We start from the raw sequence: 19,605 nt of genomic DNA, 5'->3' as shown, positions 1-19,605 counted from the left end.
CCATTCCACTGGAATAACAGTACTATTCACTATCTCCATTCCACTGAATTACAGTACTATTCCCCATCTCCATTCCACTGAATAACAGTACTATTCCCCATCTCCATTCCACTGGAATAACAGTACTATTCCCCATCTCCATTCCACTGGAATAACAGTACTGTTTCCTATCTCTATGGGCCTTGATCCTTCCACAGGCTGTTCTGAATATGGTCCAACCATTACTGCCAACACTCCTGTCAGCTAGTTGTAAGGCAACAGATTGTCTACCATGATATTGATGATTAACCCTTGATATACTGGTGTTGTTTAGAGACACTGATCTATCAAGAGCATCCGTCTGTCTTACTCCTTCCTCTCTATCAGTCTGTCTGTCTGTCTGTCACTGTGAGAAGTGTGAGACTGTTGGTCGGTGTTAGTCAATAGTGATGGTGGCAAAATGGCCCCCCTTCTTCTCCCTCCATCACTTGCTCTCTCGCTTTGTCTCTCTCCAGAGAGATGTAACCCAGATTTCAAAATGAATTGCTGCCTATTCCTCCCTCCCTCCCTCTCCTCTCTCTCTCTCTCTCTCCTATCCCGTCTTCCTCTTGGTAAAACAGAATGAATCTTGAAAAGAGATTTCCATCTCTCCATCTCTTCTCCCTCTTCACCCTGTGTGGGTTAACTTAACGGATACATAGCAGTCCACTCCTCCTCTGTCTTCTCTCGTTCTTGGAAAGCTTCAATCTCATCCCTTGTTACTTGCTCTTTTTTTGTAGGCAGCTCTTTTTCCCAGCTCTTCCTCCCAGCTCTTCGTCCCTGCCACCACTTGCCTTTCTCTCTCTCTTTCCTTCACTTTTTCTTTTTTGACGTGACCAGCGACAGGTTCAGAGCGATAGCAGGCTGCCTATCAAAGGAGGAGAGATAAAGAGAGGGGGAGAGGAAGAGGAGAAGCCTGCTCTTTGATCAAGTCTGTCAGCCCAAACAACCACAAATACAGGTAATGTCTCTCTCTTTCTCTTTGTTTCTCCCTCTCTCCTTCCACTTCTATCTCCACGCAGCTTTCCACTCTGTTCCTTATTTGTTGAGGATTTCCTTTTTTTCTTGAATGAGTTTGTTCTGTTTCTGTGTTCTTTCAGCCCTCCCTGTCTCTGGTATTCACCCATTGGATCGATTTCCTCCATCTTCCGGTGTGCCATAATCATTTCAACAGGTCCTGTTTGCTATGCTGTACGCTCTCGGCTTATTTACTTATTCATTCAATCTCTGTTGTGGTTTCATTTATCATTTAGCAGTCTGCTACTCCTCTTCTCTCAGTTAAATATTTCACATTTCCTCACTTTTGACTCATATAGACTGTGCATGAGAATACAGTCCAAACTTTTATGGAGAAATGAACACAATATCAAATCAGGACAAAGAGGAAGGAGACAAGGACAGAGAGGGTAACAAACAGTTCTAATATTGGAGTAGTGTGGGGTGGTGCAGCAGGAGGTGCAGTTGACATGTGATAAGGGTGTTTGGTTGTCAGGGCAACTCAGGGTGTTTGGTTGTCAGGGGAATGTGGGAGGTTGGCGTGGCGTGGCGATGAGGATAGATGGAGTGAGAGAGAGAAAGCGATCGAGTATGAAGTGGGACATATGTGGGACACAGTGTGAATTTCACTAATCGTTCTGTGTCTCTGGGTCTCTGAGGAGAGCTCTGTCTCAATGTGTGAATTAACCTCTCTCCTTTTTATACATTCTCTCTTCCTCCCTCTCCCTCTGCTCATCCCTCTGTCCCCTGTCTGGGTCCTTTTATTCTCTCTCTCTCTCTCTCTCTCTCTCTCTCTCTCTCTCTCTCTCTTCTCTCTCTCTCTCTCTCTCTCTCTCTCTCTCTCTCTCTCTCTCTCTCTCTTACTACTATGCACCCATCTCATCTCCATCTGTCCTCTACCATCCTCTCTCTCCCTCTTTCCCCTCTCCTCCCATCCCTCCTCTCCATCACCTCTCCTTTCCCCTCTCCTCCCATCCCTCCAGGCAGCATGTCTACTCCCGTGTCCCCGTCCCCTTCCCTCTCCCCCCTGACCCTGGCCTCCCCCGTGGCCACCCCTGGGGCCTCTCCACTGCCCTCCCCCCTCACCCCCCCTCCCAGGGTGCCAGTGTTCCAGAGGAAGGGGGCGCTGAAACACAAGAGGATCATCGAGGTCAAGGACCACCAGTTCACCGCTCGCTTCTTCAAACAGCCCACCTTCTGCAGCCACTGCACTGACTTCATCTGGTAAATACACACACACACACAGCGAAATACACACACACACAGCGAAATACACACACGCAGCGAAATACACACACAGCTCAATACACACTTAAGGAAATACACACACACAGCGAAATACACACACACAGGGAAATACACACACACAGTGAAATACACACACACAGCTAAATACACACACAGCTACATACACACACAGCTAAATACACACACACAGCTAAATACACACACACAGGGAAATACACACACACAGTGAAATACACACACACAGCTAAATACACACACAGCTACATACACACACAGCTAAATACACACACACAGCTAAATACACACACAGCTACATACACACACAGCTAAATACACACACACAGATAAATACACACACAGCTTAATACACACACAGCTAAATACACACACAGCTAAATACACACACAGCTAAATACACACAACAGAAAACATGCTTCACTAGTTCCCAGCTCGCCTCTGCAAACATCCCACAAACTGCAGCCCCTGCACAGCCTTCACCTGGTAACCCACACTCACACACACACATTATGAATCTGCAGACACCCATACTTCCAATCACATTATGAATCTGCAGAAACCCACACTTACACACACATTATGAATCTGCAGAAACCCACACTTACACACACATTATGAATCTGCAGAAACCCACACTTACCTACACATTATGAATCTGCCGAAACCCGCACTTACAAACACGTTATGAATCTGCAGAAACCCACACTTACACACACATTATGAATCTGCAGAAAACCACACTTACACACACATTATGAATCTGCAGAAACCCACACTTACACACACATTATGAATCTGCAGAAACCCACACTTACACACACATTATGAATCTGCAGAAACCCACACTTACAATCACATTATGAATCTGCAGCAACCCACACTTACAAACACATTATGAAACAGCAGAAACCCACACTTACACACACATTATGAATCAGCAGAAACCCACACTTACAATCACACATTATGAATCTGCAGAAACCCACACTTACACACACATTATGAATCTGCAGAAACCCACACTTACACACACATTATGAATCAGCAGAAACCCACACTAACACACACATTATGAATCTGCAGAAACCCACACTTACACACACACATTATGAATCTGCAGAAACCCACACTTACACACACATTATGAATCTGCAGAAACCCACACTTACACACACATTATGAATCAGCAGAAACCCACACTAACACACACATTATGAATCTGCAGAAACCCACACTTACACACACATTATGAATCTGCAGAAACCCACACTTACACACACATTATGAATCAGCAGAAACCCACACTAACACACACATTATGAATCTGCCGAAACCCACACTTACACACAGACACCTTATGAATCTGCAGAAACCCACACTAACACACACATTATGAATCTGCAGAAACCCACACTTAAAATAACATTATGAATCTGCAGAAACCCACACTTACAATCACATTATGAATCTGCAGAAACCCACACTTACAAACACTTTATGAATCTGCAGAAACCCACACTTACACACACACATTATGAATCTGCAGAAACCCACACTTACACACACATTATGAATCAGCAGAAACCCACACTTACACACACATTATGAATCTGAAGAAAACCACACTTACAAACACGTTATGAATCTGCAGAAACCCACACTTACACACACATTATGAATCTGCAGAAAACCACACTTACACACATTATGAATCAGCAGAAATCCACACTAACACACACATTATGAATCTGCAGAAACCCACACTTACACACACACATTATGAATCTGCAGAAACCCACACTTACACACACATTATGAATCAGCAGAAACCCACACTAACACACACATTATGAATCTGCCGAAACCCACACTTACACACAGACACCTTATGAATCTGCAGAAACCCACACTAACACACACATTATGAATCTGCAGAAACCCACACTTAAAATAACATTATGAATCTGCAGAAACCCACACTTACAATCACATTATGAATCTGCAGAAACCCACACTTACAAACACTTTATGAATCAGCAGAAACCCACACTTACACACACATTATGAATCTGCAGAAACCCACACTTACACACACATTATGAATCAGCAGAAACCCACACTTACACACACATTATGAATCTGCCGAAACCCACACTTACAAACACGTTATGAATCTGCAGAAACCCACACTTACACACACATTATGAATCTGCAGAAAACCACACTTACACACATTATGAATCAGCAGAAACCCACACTAACACACACATTATGAATCTGCAGAAACCCACACTTACACACACACATTATGAATCTGCAGAAACCCACACTTACACACACATTATGAATCAGCAGAAACCCACACTAACACACACATTATGAATCTGCAGAAACCCACACTTACACACATACACATTATGAATCTGCAGAAACCCACACTAACACACACATTATGAATCTGCAGAAACCCACACTTAAAATAACATTATGAATCTGCAGAAACCCACACTTACAATCACATTATGAATCTGCAGAAACCCACACTTACAAACACTTTATGAATCAGCAGAAACCCACACTTACACACACATTATGAATCTGCAGAAACCCACACTTACAATCACATTATGAATCAGCAGAAACCCACACTAACACACACAGTATGAATCTGCAGAAACCCACACTAACACACACATTATGAATCAGCAGAAACCCACACTTACACACACATTATGAATCTGCAGAAACCCACACTTACAAACACATTATGAATCAGCAGAAACCCACACTTACAAACACGTTATGAATCTGCCGAAACCCACACTTACACACACATTATGAATCTGCAGAAACCCACACTTACACACACATTATGAATCTGCAGAAACCCACACTTACAATCACATTATGAATCTGCAGCAACCCACACTTACAAACACATTATGAAACAGCAGAAACCCACACTTACACACACATTATGAATCAGCAGAAACCCACACTTACAATCACATTATGAATCAGCAGAAACCCACACTAACACACACATTATGAATCTGCAGAAACCCACACTTACACACACACATTATGAATCTGCAGAAACCCACACTTACACACACATTATGAATCTGCAGAAACCCACACTTACACACACATTATGAATCAGCAGAAACCCACACTTACACACACATTATGAATCTGCAGAAACCCACACTTACACACACATTATGAATCTGCAGAAACCCACACTTACACACACATTATGAATCAGCAGAAACCCACACTTACAAACACATTATGAATCAGCAGAAACCCACCCACATTATGAATCAGCAGAAACCCACACTAACAATCACATTATGAATCTGCAGAAACCCACACTTACAAACACATTATGAATCACTAGAAACCCACACTTACACACACATTATGAATCTGCAGAAACCCACACTAACAATCACATTATGAATCTGCAGAAACCCACACTTACACACACATTATGAATCAGCAGAAACCCACACTTACACACACATTATGAATCTGCAGAAACCCACACTTACCTACACATTATGAATCTGCGAAACCCACACTTACAAACACGTTATGAATCTGCAGAAACCCACACTTACACACACATTATGAATCTGCAGAAAACCACACTTACACACACATTATGAATCTGCAGAAACCCACACTTACACACACATTATGAATCAGCAGAAACCCACACTAACAATCACATTATGAATCTGCAGAAACCCACACTTACAAACACATTATGAATCAGCAGAAACCCACACTTACACACACATTATGAATCTGCAGAAACCCACACTAACAATCACATTATGAATCTGCAGAAACCCACACTTACACACACATTATGAATCAGCAGAAACCCACACTTACACACACATTATGAATCTGCAGAAACCCACACTTACCTACACATTATGAATCTGCCGAAACCCACACTTACAAACACGTTATGAATCTGCAGAAACCCACACTTACACACACATTATGAATCTGCAGAAAACCACACTTACACACACATTATGAATCTGCAGAAACCCACACTTACACACACATTATGAATCAGCAGAAACCCACACTTACACACACACATTATGAATCTGCAGAAACCCACACTTACACACACATTATGAATCAGCAGAAACCCACACTAACACACACATTATGAATCTGCCGAAACCCACACTTACACACAGACACCTTATGAATCTGCAGAAACCCACACTAACACACACATTATGAATCTGCAGAAACCCACACTTAAAATAACATTATGAATCTGCAGAAACCCACACTTACAATCACATTATGAATCTGCAGAAACCCACACTTACAAACACTTTATGAATCAGCAGAAACCCACACTTACACACACATTATGAATCTGCAGAAACCCACACTTACAAACACATTATGAATCAGCAGAAACCCACACTTACACACACATGAATCAGCAGAAACCCACACTAACAATCACATTATGAATCTGCAGAAACCCACACTTACAAACACATTATGAATCAGCAGAAACCCACACTTACACACACATTATGAATCTGCAGAAACCCACACTAACAATCACATTATGAATCTGCAGAAACCCACACTTACACACACATTATGAATCAGCAGAAACCCACACTTACACACACATTATGAATCTGCAGAAACCCACACTTACCTACACATTATGAATCTGCCGAAACCCACACTTACACACACATTATGAATCTGCAGAAACCCACACTTACACACACATTATGAATCAGCAGAAACCCACACTAACAATCACATTATGAATCTGCAGAAACCCACACTTACAAACACATTATGAATCAGCAGAAACCCACACTTACACACACATTATGAATCTGCAGAAACCCACACTTACACACACATTATGAATCTGCAGAAACCCACACTTACACACACATTATGAATCAGCAGAAACCCACACTAACAATCACATTATGAATCTGCAGAAACCCACACTTACAAACACATTATGAATCAGCAGAAACCCACACTTACACACACATTATGAATCTGCAGAAACCCACACTAACAATCACATTATGAATCTGCAGAAACCCACACTTACACACACATTATGAATCAGCAGAAACCCACACTTACACACACATTATGAATCTGCAGAAACCCACACTTACCTACACATTATGAATCAGCAGAAACCCACACTTACACACACACATTATGAATCTGCAGAAACCCACACTTACACACACATTATGAATCAGCAGAAACCCACACTAACACACACATTATGAATCTGCCGAAACCCACACTTACACACAGACACCTTATGAATCTGCAGAAACCCACACTAACACACACATTATGAATCTGCAGAAACCCACACTTAAAATAACATTATGAATCTGCAGAAACCCACACTTACAATCACATTATGAATCTGCAGAAACCCACACTTACAAACACATTATGAATCAGCAGAAACCCACATTTACATACACATTATGAATCAGCAGAAACCCACACTAACAATCACATTATGAATCTGCAGAAACCCACACTTACAATCACATTATGAATCTGCAGAAACCCACACTTACACACACACATTATGAATCTGCAGAAACCCACACTTACACACACATTATGAATCAGCAGAAACCCACACTTACAAACACATTATGAATCAGCAGAAACCCACACTTACACACACATTATGAATCAGCAGAAACCCACACTAACAATCACATTATGAATCTGCAGAAACCCACACTTACAAACACATTATGAATCAGCAGAAACCCACACTTACACACACATTATGAATCTGCAGAAACCCACACTAACAATCACATTATGAATCTGCAGAAACCCACACTTACACACACATTATGAATCTGCAGAAAACCACACTTACACACACATTATGAATCTGCAGAAACCCACACTTACACACACATTATGAATCAGCAGAAACCCACACTTACACACACACATTATGAATGTGCAGAAACCCACACTTACACACACATTATGAATCAGCAGAAACCCACACTAACACACACATTATGAATCTGCCGAAACCCACACTTACACACAGACACCTTATGAATCTGCAGAAACCCACACTAACACACACATTATGAATCTGCAGAAACCCACACTTAAAATAACATTATGAATCTGCAGAAACCCACACTTACAATCACATTATGAATCTGCAGAAACCCACACTTACAAACACTTTATGAATCAGCAGAAACCCACACTTACACACACATTATGAATCTGCAGAAACCCACACTTACAATCACATTATGAATCAGCAGAAACCCACACTAACACACACAGTATGAATCTGCAGAAACCCACACTAACACACACATTATGAATCTGCAGAAACCCACACTTACAATCACATTATGAATCAGCAGAAACCCACACTAACACACACAGTATGAATCTGCAGAAACCCACACTAACACACACATTATGAATCTGCAGAAACCCACACTTACAATCACATTATGAATCAGCAGAAACCCACACTAACACACACAGTATGAATCTGCAGAAACCCACACTAACACACACATTATGAATCAGTAGAAACCCACACGTACACACACATTATGAATCTGCAGAAACCCACACTTACAATCACATTATGAATCAGCAGAAACCCACACTAACACACACAGTATGAATCTGCAGAAACCCACACTAACACACACATTATGAATCTGCAGAAACCCACACTTACAAACACATTATGAATCAGCAGAAACCCACATTTACACACACATTATGAATCAGCAGAAACCCACACTAACAATCACATTATGAATCTGCAGAAACCCACACTTACAATCACATTATGAATCTGCAGAAACCCACACTTACACACACACATTATGAATCTGCAGAAACCCACACTTACACACACATTATGAATCTGCAGAAACCCACACTTACACACACATTATGAATCAGCAGAAACCCACACTTACACACACATTATGAATCTGCAGAAACCCACACTTACACACACATTATGAATCTGCAGAAACCCACACTTACACACACATTATGAATCAGCAGAAACCCACACTTACAAACACATTATGAATCAGCAGAAACCCACACTTACACACACATTATGAATCAGCAGAAACCCACACTAACAATCACATTATGAATCTGCAGAAACCCACACTTACAAACACATTATGAATCAGCAGAAACCCACACTTACACACACATTATGAATCTGCAGAAACCCACACTAACAATCACATTATGAATCTGCAGAAACCCACACTTACACACACATTATGAATCAGCAGAAACCCACACTTACACACACATTATGAATCTGCAGAAACCCACACTTACCTACACATTATGAATCTGCCGAAACCCACACTTACAAACACGTTATGAATCTGCAGAAACCCACACTTACACACACATTATGAATCTGCAGAAAACCACACTTACACACACATTATGAATCTGCAGAAACGCACACTTACACACACATTATGAATCAGCAGAAACCCACACTAACAATCACATTATGAATCTGCAGAAACCCACACTTACAAACACATTATGAATCAGCAGAAACCCACACTTACACACACATTATGAATCAGCAGAAACCCACACTAACACACAGACACCTTATGAATCTGCAGAAACCCACACTAACACACACATTATGAATCTGCAGAAACCCACACTTACAATCACATTATGAATCTGCAGAAACCCACACTTACAAACACTTTATGAATCAGCAGAAACCCACACTTACACACACATTATGAATCTGCAGAAACCCACACTTACAATCACATTATGAATCAGCAGAAACCCACACTAACACACACAGTATGAATCTGCAGAAACCCACACTAACACACACATTATGAATCAGTAGAAACCCACACGTACACACACATTATGAATCTGCAGAAACCCACACTTACAATCACATTATGAATCAGCAGAAACCCACACTAACACACACAGTATGAATCTGCAGAAACCCACACTAACACACACATTATGAATCTGCAGAAACCCACACTAACACACACATTATGAATCTGCAGAAACCCACACTTAAAATAACATTATGAATCTGCAGAAACCCACACTTACAATCACATTATGAATCTGCAGAAACCCACACTTACAAACACATTATGAATCAGCAGAAACCCACACTTACACACACATTATGAATCTGCAGAAACCCACACTAACAATCACATTATGAATCTGCAGAAACCCACACTTACACACACATTATGAATCAGCAGAAACCCACACTTACACACACATTATGAATCTGCAGAAACCCACACTTACCTACACATTATGAATCTGCGAAACCCACACTTACAAACACGTTATGAATCTGCAGAAACCCACACTTACACACACATTATGAATCTGCAGAAAACCACACTTACACACACATTATGAATCTGCAGAAACCCACACTTACACACACATTATGAATCAGCAGAAACCCACACTAACAATCACATTATGAATCTGCAGAAACCCACACTTACAAACACATTATGAATCAGCAGAAACCCACACTTACACACACATTATGAATCTGCAGAAACCCACACTAACAATCACATTATGAATCTGCAGAAACCCACACTTACACACACATTATGAATCAGCAGAAACCCACACTTACACACACATTATGAATCTGCAGAAACCCACACTTACCTACACATTATGAATCTTCAGAAACCCACACTTACAAACACGTTATGAATCTGCAGAAACCCACACTTACACACACATTATGAATCTGCAGAAAACCACACTTACACACACATTATGAATCTGCAGAAACCCACACTTACACTCACATTATGAATCAGCAGAAACCCACACTTACACACACACATTATGAATCTGCAGAAACCCACACTTACACACACATTATGAATCAGCAGAAACCCACACTAACACACACATTATGAATCTGCCGAAACCCACACTTACACACAGACACCTTATGAATCTGCAGAAACCCACACTAACACACACATTATGAATCTGCAGAAACCCACACTTACACACACATTATGAATCTGCAGAAACCCACACTAACAATCACATTATGAATCTGCAGAAACCCACACTTACAAACACATTATGAATCAGCAGAAACCCACACTTACACACACATTATGAATCTGCAGAAACCCACACTAACAATCACATTATGAATCTGCAGAAACCCACACTTACACACACATTATGAATCAGCAGAAACCCACACTTACACACACATTATGAATCTGCAGAAACCCACACTTACCTACACATTATGAATCTGCGAAACCCACACTTACAAACACGTTATGAATCTGCAGAAACCCACACTTACACACACATTATGAATCTGCAGAAAACCACACTTACACACACATTATGAATCTGCAGAAACCCACACTTACACACACATTATGAATCAGCAGAAACCCACACTAACAATCACATTATGAATCTGCAGAAACCCACACTTACAAACACATTATGAATCAGCAGAAACCCACACTTACACACACATTATGAATCTGCAGAAACCCACACTAACAATCACATTATGAATCTGCAGAAACCCACACTTACACACACATTATGAATCAGCAGAAACCCACACTTACACACACATTATGAATCTGCAGAAACCCACACTTACCTACACATTATGAATCTGCAGAAACCCACACTTACAAACACGTTATGAATCTGCAGAAACCCACACTTACACACACATTATGAATCTGCAGAAAACCACACTTACACACACATTATGAATCTGCAGAAACCCACACTTACACACACATTATGAATCAGCAGAAACCCACACTTACACACACACATTATGAATCTGCAGAAACCCACACTTACACACACATTATGAATCAGCAGAAACCCACACTAACACACACATTATGAATGAAACCCACACTTACACACAGACACCTTATGAATCTGCAGAAACCCACACTAACACACACATTATGAATCTGCAGAAACCCACACTTAAAATAACATTATGAATCTGCAGAAACCCACACTTACAATCACATTATGAATCTGCAGAAACCCACACTTACAAACACTTTATGAATCAGGAGAAACCCACACTTACACACACATTATGAATCTGCAGAAACCCACACTTACAATCACATTATGAATCAGCAGAAACCCACACTAACACACACAGTATGAATCTGGAGAAACCCACACTAACACACACATTATGAATCAGTAGAAACCCACACGTACACACACATTATGAATCTGCAGAAACCCACACTTACACACACATTATGAATCAGCAGAAACCCACACTAACAATCACATTATGAATCTGCAGAAACCCACACTTACAAACACATTATGAATCAGCAGAAACCCACACTTACACACACATTATGAATCTGCAGAAACCCACACTAACAATCACATTATGAATCTGCAGAAACCCACACTTACACACACATTATGAATCAGCAGAAACCCACACTTACACACACATTATGAATCTGCAGAAACCCACACTTACCTACACATTATGAATCTGCCGAAACCCACACTTACAAACACGTTATGAATCTGCAGAAACCCACACTTACACACACATTATGAATCTGCAGAAAACCACACTTACACACACATTATGAATCTGCAGAAACCCACACTTACACACACATTATGAATCAGCAGAAACCCACACTTACACACACACATTATGAATCTGCAGAAACCCACACTTACACACACATTATGAATCAGCAGAAACCCACACTAACACACACATTATGAATCTGCCGAAACCCACACTTACACACAGACACCTTATGAATCTGCAGAAACCCACACTAACACACACATTATGAATCTGCAGAAACCCACACTTAAAATAACATTATGAATCTGCAGAAACCCACACTTACAATCACATTATGAATCTGCAGAAACCCACACTTACAAACACTTTATGAATCAGCAGAAACCCACACTTACACACACATTATGAATCTGCAGAAACCCACACTTACAATCACATTATGAATCAGCAGAAACCCACACTAACACACACAGTATGAATCTGGAGAAACCCACACTAACACACACATTATGAATCAGTAGAAACCCACACGTACACACACATTATGAATCTGCAGAAACCCACACTTACAATCACATTATGAATCAGCAGAAACCCACACTAACACACACAGTATGAATCTGCAGAAACCCACACTAACACACACATTATGAATCTGCAGAAACCCACACTTACAAACACGTTATGAATCTGCAGAAACCCACACTAACAATCACATTATGAATCTGCAGAAACCCACACTTACACACACATTATGAATCAGCAGAAACCCACACTTACACACACATTATGAATCTGCAGAAACCCACACTTACCTACACATTATGAATCTGCCGAAACCCACACTTACAAACACGTTATGAATCTGCAGAAACCCACACTTACACACACATTATGAATCTGCAGAAAACCACACTTACACACACATTATGAATCTGCAGAAACCCACACTTACACACACATTATGAATCAGCAGAAACCCACACTAACAATCACATTATGAATCTGCAGAAACCCACACTTACAAACACATTATGAATCAGCAGAAACCCACACTTACACACACATTATGAATCTGCAGAAACCCACACTAACAATCACATTATGAATCTGCAGAAACCCACACTTACACACACATTATGAATCAGCAGAAACCCACACTTACACACACATTATGAATCTGCAGAAACCCACACTTACCTACACATTATGAATCTGCCGAAACCCACACTTACAAACACGTTATGAATCTGCAGAAACCCACACTTACACACACATTATGAATCTGCAGAAAACCACACTTACACACACATTATGAATCTGCAGAAACCCACACTTACACACACATTATGAATCAGCAGAAACCCACACTTACACACACACATTATGAATCTGCAGAAACCCACACTTACACACACATTATGAATCAGCAGAAACCCACACTAACACACACATTATGAATCTGCCGAAACCCACACTTACACACAGACACCTTATGAATCTGCAGAAACCCACACTAACACACACATTATGAATCTGCAGAAACCCACACTTAAAATAACATTATGAATCTGCAGAAACCCACACTTACAATCACATTATGAATCTGCAGAAACCCACACTAACACACACAGTATGAATCTGCAGAAACCCACACTAACACACACATTATGAATCTGCAGAAACCCACACTTACAAACACATTATGAATCAGCAGAAACCCACATTTACACACACATTATGAATCAGCAGAAACCCACACTAACAATCACATTATGAATCTGCAGAAACCCACACTTACAATCACATTATGAATCTGCAGAAACCCACACTTACAAACACATTATGAATCAGCAGAAACCCACACTTACACACACATTATGAATCAGCAGAAACCCACACTAACAATCACATTATGAATCTGCAGAAACCCACACATACAATCACATTATGAATCTGCAGAAACCCACACTTACAAACACATTATGAATCAGCAGAAACCCACACTTACACACACATTATGAATCAGCAGAAACCCACACTAACACACACAGTATGAATCTGCAGAAACCCACACTTACACACACATTATGAATCAGCAGAAACCCACACTTACACACGCATTATGAATCTGTAGAAACCCACACTTACACACACATTATGAATCTGCAGAAACCCACACTAACACACACATTATGAATCAGCAGAAACCCACACTTACACACACATTATGAATCTGCAGAAACCCACACTTACAATCACATTATGAATCAGCAGAAACCCACACTAACACACACATTATGAATCTGCAGAAACCCACACTTACACACACACATTATGAATCTGCAGAAACCCACACTTACACACACATTATGAATCAGCAGAAACCCACACTAACAATCACATTATGAATCTGCAGAAACCCACACTTACAATCACATTATGAATCAGCAGAAACCCACACTAACACACACAGTATGAATCAGCAGAAACCCACACTTACACACACATTATGAATCAGCAGAAACCCACACTTACACACACATTATGAATCTGCAGAAAACCACACTTACACACACATTATGAATCTGCCGAAACCCACACTTACACACACATTATGAATCTGCCGAAACCCACACTTACAAACACGTTATGAATCTGTAGAAACCCACACTTACACACACATTATGAATCTGCAGAAACCCACACTAACACACACATTATGAATCAGCAGAAACCCACACTTACACACACATTATGAATCTGCAGAAGCCCACACTTACACACATTATGAATCTGCAGAAACCCACACTTACAATCACATTATGAATCAGCAGAAACCCACACTAACACACACATTATGAATCTGCAGAAACCCACACTTACACACACACATTATGAATCTGCAGAAACCCACACTTACACACACATTATGAATCAGCAGGAACCCACACTAACACACACATTATGAATCTGCCGAAACCCACACTTACTCACACACACCTTATGAATCTGCAGAAACCCACACTAACACAAACATTATGAATCTGCAGAAACCCACACTTAAAATAACATTATGAATCTGCAGAAACCCACACTTACAAACACTTTATGAATCAGCAGAAACCCACACTTACAAACACATTATGAATGAGCAGAAACCCACACTTACACACACATTATGAATCTGCAGAAACCCACACTTACAATCACATTATGAATCTGCAGAAACCCATACTTACAAACACATTATGAATCAGCAGAAACCCACACTTACACACACATTATGAATCTGCAGAAACCCACACTTACACACACATTATGAATCAGCAGAAACCCACACTTACACACACACATTATGAATCTGCAGAAACCCACACTTACACACACATTATGAATCAGCAGAAACCCACACTTACAAACACATTATGAATCAGCAGAAACCCACACTTACACACACATTATGAATCAGCAGAAACCCACACTAACAATCACATTATGAATCTGCAGAAACCCACACTTACAATCACATTATGAATCTGCAGAAACCCACACTTACAAACACATTATGAATCTGCAGAAACCCACACTTACACACACATTATGAATCTGCAGAAACCTACACTAACACACACATTATGAATCAGCAGAAACCCACACTTACACACACATTATGAATCAGCAGAAACCCACACTAACAATCACATTATGAATCTGCAGAAACCCACACTTACAAACACATTATGAATCAGCAGAAACCCACACTTACACACACATTATGAATCAGCAGAAACCCACACTTACACACACATTATGAATCTGCAGAAAACCACACTTACACACACATTATGAATCTGCCGAAACCCACACTTACACACACATTATGAATCAGCAGAAACCCTCACTAACAATCACATTATGAATCTGCAGAAACCCACACTTACAATCACATTATGAATCTGCAGAAACCCACACTTACAAACACATTATGAATCTGCAGAAACCCACACTTACACACACATTATGAATCTGCAGAAACCCACACTAACACACACATTATGAATCAGCAGAAACCCACACTTACACACACATTATGAATCAGCAGAAACCCACACTAACAATCACATTATGAATCTGCAGAAACCCACACTTACAAACACATTATGAATCAGCAGAAACCCACACTTACACACACATTATGAATCAGCAGGAACCCACACTAACACACACATTATGAATCTGCCGAAACCCACACTTACTCACACACACCTTATGAATCTGCAGAAACCCACACTAACACAAACATTATGAATCTGCAGAAACCACACTTAAAATAACATTATGAATCTGCAGAAACCCACACTAACAATCACATTATGAATCTGCAGAAACCCACACTTACAAACACATTATGAATGAGCAGAAACCCACACTTACACACACATTATGAATCTGCAGAAACCCACACTTACAATCACATTATGAATCTGCAGAAACCCACACTTACAAACACATTATGAATCAGCAGAAACCCACACTTACACACACATTATGAATCTGCAGAAACCCACACTTACACACACATTATGAATCAGCAGAAACCCACACTTACACACACATTATGAATCTGCAGAAACCCACACTTACACACACATTATGAATCTGCAGAAACCCACACTTACACACACATTATGAATCAGCAGAAACCCACACTTACAAACACATTATGAATCAGCAGAAACCCACACTTACACACACATTATGAATCAGCAGAAACCCACACTAACAATCACATTATGAATCTGCAGAAACCCACACTTACAATCACATTATGAATCTGCAGAAACCCACACTTACAAACACATTATGAATCTGCAGAAACCCACACTTACACACACATTATGAATCTGCAGAAACCCACACTAACACACACATTATGAATCAGCAGAAACCCACACTTACACACATTATGAATCAGCAGAAACCCACACTAACAATCACATTATGAATCTGCAGAAACCCACACTTACAAACACATTATGAATCAGCAGAAACCCACACTTACACACACATTATGAATCAGCAGAAACCCACACTTACACACACATTATGAATCTCTAGAAAACCACACTTACACACACATTATGAATCTGCAGAAACCCACACTTACACACACATTATGAATCTGCAGAAACCCACACTTACACACACATTATGAATCTGCAGAAACCCACACTTACAATCACATTATGAATCAGCAGAAACCCACACTAACACACACATTATGAATCTGCAGAAACCCACACTTACACACACACATTATGAATCTGCAGAAACCCACACTTACACACACATTATGAATCTGCAGAAACCCACACTTACACACACATTATGAATCTGCAGAAACCCACACTTACACACACATTATGAATCTGCAGAAACCCACACTTACAATCACATTATGAATCAGCAGAAACCCACACTAACACACACATTATGAATCTGCAGAAACCCACACTTACACACACACATTATGAATCTGCAGAAACCCACACTTACACACACATTATGAATCAGCAGAAACCCACACTAACACACACCTTATGAATCTGCAGAAACCCACACTAACACAAACATTATGAATCTGCAGAAACCCACACTTAAAATAACATTATGAATCTGCAGAAACCCACACTTACAATCACATTATGAATCTGCAGAAACCCACACTTACAAACATATTATGAATGAGCAGAAACCCACACTTACACACACATTATGAATCTGCAGAAACCCACACTTACAAACACATTATGAATCAGCAGAAACCCACACTTACACACACATTATGAATCAGCAGAAACCCACACTAACAATCACATTATGAATCTGCAGAAACCCACACTTACAATCACATTATGAATCAGCAGAAACCCAAACTAACACACACAGTATGAATCTGCAGAAACCCACACTAACACACACATTATGAATCAGCAGAAACCCACACTTACGCACACATTATGAATCTGCAGAAACCCACACTTACACACACATTATGAATCAGCAGAAACCCACACTTACACACACATTATGAATCTGCAGAAACCCACACTTACACACACATTATGAATCTGCAGAAACCCACACTTAAAATAACATTATGAATCTGCAGAAACCCACACTTACAAACACATTATGAATCAGCAGAAACCCACACTTACACACACATTATGAATCTGCAGAAACCCACACTTACACACACATTATGAATCTGCAGAAACCCACAAAACACACATTATGAATCTGCAGAAACCCACACTTAAAATAACATTATGAATCTGCAGAAACCCACACTTACAATCACATTATGAATCTGCAGAAACCCACACTTACAAACACATTATGAATGAGCAGAAACCCACACTTACACACACATTATGAATCTGCAGAAACCCACACTAACACACACATTATGAATCAGCAGAAAACACTTACACACACATTATGAATCTGCAGAAACCCACACTTACAATCACATTATGAATCTGCAGAAACCCACACTTACAAACACATTATGAATGAGCAGAAACCCACACTTACAC

At 40.2% G+C, this 19,605-nt stretch overlaps 1 protein-coding gene across 1 annotated transcript in view; it reads left to right on the top strand.

The window, feature by feature from the left end:
• The first annotated feature begins 576 nt into the window (after positions 1-576).
• The window catches only part of LOC127914344 (protein kinase C alpha type-like), a 69,402-nt gene continuing 50,373 nt past the window's right edge, over positions 577-19,605 (top strand). Inside the window, exons 1-2 of the mRNA XM_052490087.1 lie at positions 577-979; positions 1,998-2,238. Coding sequence (XP_052346047.1) covers positions 2,003-2,238 — 236 coding nt within the window. The 5' untranslated portion in view covers positions 577-979; positions 1,998-2,002. The remainder of the gene's footprint in view (positions 980-1,997; positions 2,239-19,605) is intronic.

The sequence above is a fragment of the Oncorhynchus keta genome, chromosome 31 (genome assembly GCF_023373465.1).
Source record: "Oncorhynchus keta strain PuntledgeMale-10-30-2019 chromosome 31, Oket_V2, whole genome shotgun sequence".
Taxonomy (NCBI): domain Eukaryota; kingdom Metazoa; phylum Chordata; class Actinopteri; order Salmoniformes; family Salmonidae; genus Oncorhynchus; species Oncorhynchus keta.
This window is presented reverse-complemented; position numbering and strand designations above follow the sequence as displayed.